Source organism: Bison bison, unplaced genomic scaffold, assembly GCF_000754665.1.
Source record: "Bison bison bison isolate TAMUID 2011002044 unplaced genomic scaffold, Bison_UMD1.0 scf7180017864203, whole genome shotgun sequence".
In the NCBI taxonomy this organism is placed as follows: Eukaryota; Metazoa; Chordata; class Mammalia; order Artiodactyla; family Bovidae; genus Bison; species Bison bison.
The window spans coordinates 6,795,721-6,800,410 of NW_011494775.1; the positions used below are offsets into that span (position 1 = coordinate 6,795,721).

Genomic DNA, 4,690 nt, shown 5'->3' on the forward strand with positions numbered 1-4,690 from the left:
CCACTACACACACACACACCCCACCCCCTGCAGGGATTGGACGTGAGGACGATGGTCTGGAACACACAGTGCTGCTGGCTCACTGTGAAGACACGGAAAGCCACTGGACTGCGCGCTCTAACAGGATGGGTCAGGGGACATCTGTCAGTGAGCTCTCAGTGGAATAAAACGGATGCCTCTTTGCCCAGACCATTGGCTGCCTCACGGGGCTGCACCACCAACTCGCCTTGGGCGGGAGAACACAGGCCCCCTCGCTGCTGCCGGGCTTATAGAGGGATAGATGCAAGGCAGTCTGGGTGGGAGCCAAGCATCACTGGCGACTTGTGGTATCTTTAAGAACTCAGGCCCAGGAGTCAGGACAGAAAGCCTTGCCCGAACAGTGATGGGTGACTCGCACAGAACACCAGCACAAGGCGGAGGTGGGCAAGAGGACAACTGGTCCCAGTGCATGTGCCCCTCCCCACAGGCCTCCTGACCGTGGCCTCCCCAAACATAGGGGACCTGCCAGGAGGGGCAGGTCGTGAAGGCCTGGAGTCTGAACCAAGTGCCTGGGGCTGGGTTGGGTGAGTTAGAGGGACCCTGGGCTAAAGGCACCAGGCCCAGGGCACTTACAGCGTGACTCCAGCTGACCAGATGTCCACCTTGAAGCCAGAGAAGGTGTCCAGGCCATTGGCAATCTCAGGTGGCTGGAATGCTGGAGAGCCCTGGCTGGTCCGGCACGTGTCATCCTCAGCAAACGGGTGCAGTGCCTGTGGCAGCGCCAGGTAGCCCTTAGGAAATGGCCCCAGGGACTGGACCCTGTGCCCCGTCCGCCCCGGGCCCCCCTACGCACCTCAGCCACACCCAGGTCAGAGATCTTGAGCGTGCCACCAGTGGTGAGCAGCAAGTTGCCGGGCTTGATATCCTTGTGCACGATGCCCTGGCTGTGCAGGTATTCCAGGCCGTCCACCAGCTGGCAGAAATACCTGCGGGCACAGCTCTGTGACCACCACCCAGGGCCAGCCACCTGGGCTGTGCTGTCACCCTAGTCTCTGGCCTGGAGAGAGCCATGCTGCTCACCGCCCCTGCCCCCCGTCCCCTCCTACCACAGGCCAGCTGGTCCTCCAAGCAACTGGGGGCTGACTCTCCAGGAGAAGTTGGCCTTGGGGCAGTGAGGCCCAGTCAGGGGCTCCCCCAGCACCAGGAGGCCTCACAGCCTCAGGCAACAGGCATGCAGGGCAGTGTGTGTGCAGAGAGGAGCCAGTGGGCTGTCACAGGGCATGCACAGCAGCCAGGGTACACAGTCGCAAACTGGGCGCCAAAGCCCTGAGTTTTAAAACACACTTGAACTTCCATCTCACTCGTGCTCAGAATAACCTCTCTGAACACAGGACCAGGTCCCTTAAGGCCCTGGCCCTGAGTGACCTGCAGGGGCGGGGGCAGTGGCGGGGCTCGAGCTCACTCACCCATGGGCCTGGCACACAGGGAAGCGCTTCTCGGGCACACTGTCCAGCATCTCCTGCATGCCACACACGCAGTACTCCATCACCATGTACGTGGGCCGTGCTAAGGAAAATACGCAGCAAGCACCCCGCTCTGGACAGGACGGGCCCTGGGACACAGACAAATGCTGGGGGTGGGGCTGCACCAGAGGAGTGAGTGGGAGCACTTGGGAGGGATCATGGGCATTGCAGTGGATCCCCACCTCTCCACAGATCCTCCAGCGCCTTTCTGTGGAGCTCTGTGCCGCCTCCGGGCTCAGGCCACACAGCCCAGCATGAAGGCCCCTGGTTGTTCCATCCCAAGGAGGAGCTTAAGCCTCGCCCCCAAGGAGAGTGAGGGATAGAGGCCCATGGGGGCCCTGGGGAAGAGAAGGCTGGAGTAGTGGGGGGGTGGGGAGGGAGTGAGAAAGGGTGGGAGCCAGGGTCAGGTCGAGGCCCCCCAGCCACACCTCTTTGTGAAAAGCCCAGTAATTCTGCATCTAAAAGGTCAGAGATAGACCCCTCAGCAGGACCCCAGGCCCCTAGACCTGGCCTCTGGGAGTCGCAGCTCAAGAGGAGAGGGGAAGGCCAAGCAGACTGCCAATATGCCCACCCACCCGTGGGGACATGCCCAGGTCCCCACCCCCTGCAGGATATATCTTCTGCTTCTCCTCGTTGTACAGCACATCCACTAGCTGGATGACGTTCCTGTGCCGCAGCCTCCTCAGCAGCTGGATCTCCCTGGAGAGAGGATGGGTGGTCAGTCGAGTCCCGGCAGCCCGGGCGCACCCAACATGTGGAGGGCACCGCATGGAGGGTGCCAGGTCTGCCAGAGCCCAGCAGGGCTTCAACACAGCAACAAGACCAGGAACGTCCAACACTTGGACTGAAGATGCATGGAGACCACAGCAAGGGCGCATAGGGGCAGCACAAGGGGTGTGGGAGCTGGGACTCCAGAGACAGCCTTCTCCACCCCCACCCCCACCCCCGTTGCCAGTGCAGCTCCTGAGGATTCTCTGCAGGAGCCGGTGGTAGTAAAGGGGGAAAAGTCGGAGGTCTGTGAGGCGGCTTCGAAGAACGCCGAACAGTCACCAACTGACCCAGCACCTTCACTCAGGGTATGTGCCTTGGAGGACTGAGAACATGCGACATGTGCACATGTGCTCATGGCAGCACCATCCATGGCATGGAAGCCCAAGGGTGGACACAGTGTCCCTCCACACCCAGGAGCATCCCTCAGCCCTGAAAAGGAGAGAAGCCCTGATACTTGCTACCACATAGACGGGCCCTGAGAACACGATGCTCAGTGAGAGAAGCAGACACAGGACACGCAGGGTGTGATCCCACTGATGGGAAACGTCCAGAACAGGCTGATCCACAGACACAGAGAGTGGGTTCCTGGTTGTCAGGGGCTGGGGAGGGGATAGAGTGACAGAGGAGACAGGGCTTCTTTTTGGGGTGATGGAATGTCCTGGACCTACACAGAGATGACCATTACTAAAAAGATACCAAGTGCCACGAAACTGCATGATATGTGAGTAATACCTCAATAAAGGTTTTGTAAAGTTCTCACCAGGAAGCCCATGCGTGATACATAAGAACATCAGGGCAGGTGAGGGCCCGCCCTCTTGAGACTCAGCTCCCACCCCTCCCACTGTCCACATTTCATGAAAAGGTCGCCTATTCCAGAAAACCCACACCCCACCCTCACAGACCAGTGCACGATCCTGGGCCCTCATAGTGGAGGTCCTCCTTCCACGCGGATCATGGCCCGGCACTCAGAGCCCCCACTTCCTAGAGCCAGTGCGCAGGAGGCCCTCCACTTGCAGGAGGAAACACAGCTTCACAGTGGCTTCTTGCAAGCCCACTGGCTGCTCCGTCCCTGCCCAGGGTCCCCTCTAGGCCAAGAGGATGCACATCTAAATTCTCCTCTGAACTGAAGCAGGGGGAGGTGACTCAGAGGCTGAGCCCCGGGTTCACATCATCTGGCCACCAGGGTGAGCAGGGACCACACACACGGCAGCTCCACCTGGGTACTGACCCTGGCTGTGCGGGCTCTGTGGGTACGTGGGGAGCAGACTCTGATGTGAGGAGTCCCCCTACATCGTGACACAACCACCACGATGTCTCCCAGTATCTCTGGGTGTCCCTGGGGACAAGGCAGTATGGTGAGTCCTGGTGGGTGGGAGCAGACTCCCCAGCCTGCCTCTGGCAGGGCCTCCCTCAGCCTGCCCAGCTTGGGCCCACTGTGGACCAGCAGGTCCCACTCACTCCTGCAACAGGCCTTCCCAGGCTGCTGTGGGCCAGGCACTGGGTCCGTGGGCACCCTGTCCTGGGGGTCCCCTCAGACGCTCCAGGCCCACCAGCACTCCTTGGCAGTGGCCCTGTGCTCCCAGGCTTCCTTCCCCCATCATCCATAGCTCTGACTCCCAGCCTGCTGCCGGCTCCCCAGGGCCAGAGCTCAACTGTGGTGACTCAGGGCCCCTCCCCTGCCTTTAAGTTCTCCACCCCTTCTATCCGACGGAGAGGTGGACACCCCAGGCCGCCCAAATGGAAGCCTTTGTCCTGACAGTAGTGACGAGGCCTCTGGGGTCTCTGCCGCGTGCTGCCTGGTCGGAGTACAAAGCAGCTCCTTGCAGAGGTGCCAGGAGAGAGGGCCCCAGGGAGGGGTCCTGGGGCAGCTCCCTCAGTGTTTGATGTCTGCTAAGGTAACTGGCCAGCAAGGGCACCCACCACGGGGACGGGATTTGCAGCCCAGAGGGGAAAGCGGCACATGGTGGCAAACTCAATAGAGAGCCCGCAGGCTGGGGCGGGGATGGGACACAGGGCCCAGTGCAGACCAAACTCCTGAGGCATAGGGACAGCTCAGGTGACCATCCCCATCAGCCTCCTGAGAAGTGAGTGAGCCCGATGTCAACACCAAGGAAGGGGCAACACCACCAGGGAAGGGGTCACGGTGTCAAACTCTATGAGAAGAGAATTGCACGCCCACAAGGCCAGGACTGCAGCGGAGACAGCACAGACACACACTCCGAGTGGGTGAGGGGATGCAGGAGGATCCCTGAAACATGCACTGCAGGGGCCGAGATGTTCTCGTCACCTAGGAATAGCACCACTGGCCAGAGAAAAAGAAAAACATTATTTAAAGAAAGAGGAAAGCCGGGCGCTCAGCCAGAATGCAGGAAGTGAAATGAGAGGAAGCAAGCCTTCCGGTCCAGCCGCAGTTGCTC

At 60.5% G+C, this 4,690-nt stretch overlaps 1 protein-coding gene across 1 annotated transcript in view; it reads right to left on the reverse strand.

The window, feature by feature from the left end:
- Nucleotides 1–4,690, reverse strand: part of STK11 (serine/threonine kinase 11) — a 16,710-nt gene that overhangs the window by 7,004 nt on the left and 5,016 nt on the right. Inside the window, exons 2-5 of the mRNA XM_010844639.1 lie at nucleotides 2,118–2,201; nucleotides 1,446–1,535; nucleotides 833–965; nucleotides 612–749 (exon numbers count right to left, since the gene is read on the reverse strand). Of these exons, the coding sequence (XP_010842941.1) occupies nucleotides 612–749; nucleotides 833–965; nucleotides 1,446–1,535; nucleotides 2,118–2,201 (445 nt within the window). The remainder of the gene's footprint in view (nucleotides 1–611; nucleotides 750–832; nucleotides 966–1,445; nucleotides 1,536–2,117; nucleotides 2,202–4,690) is intronic.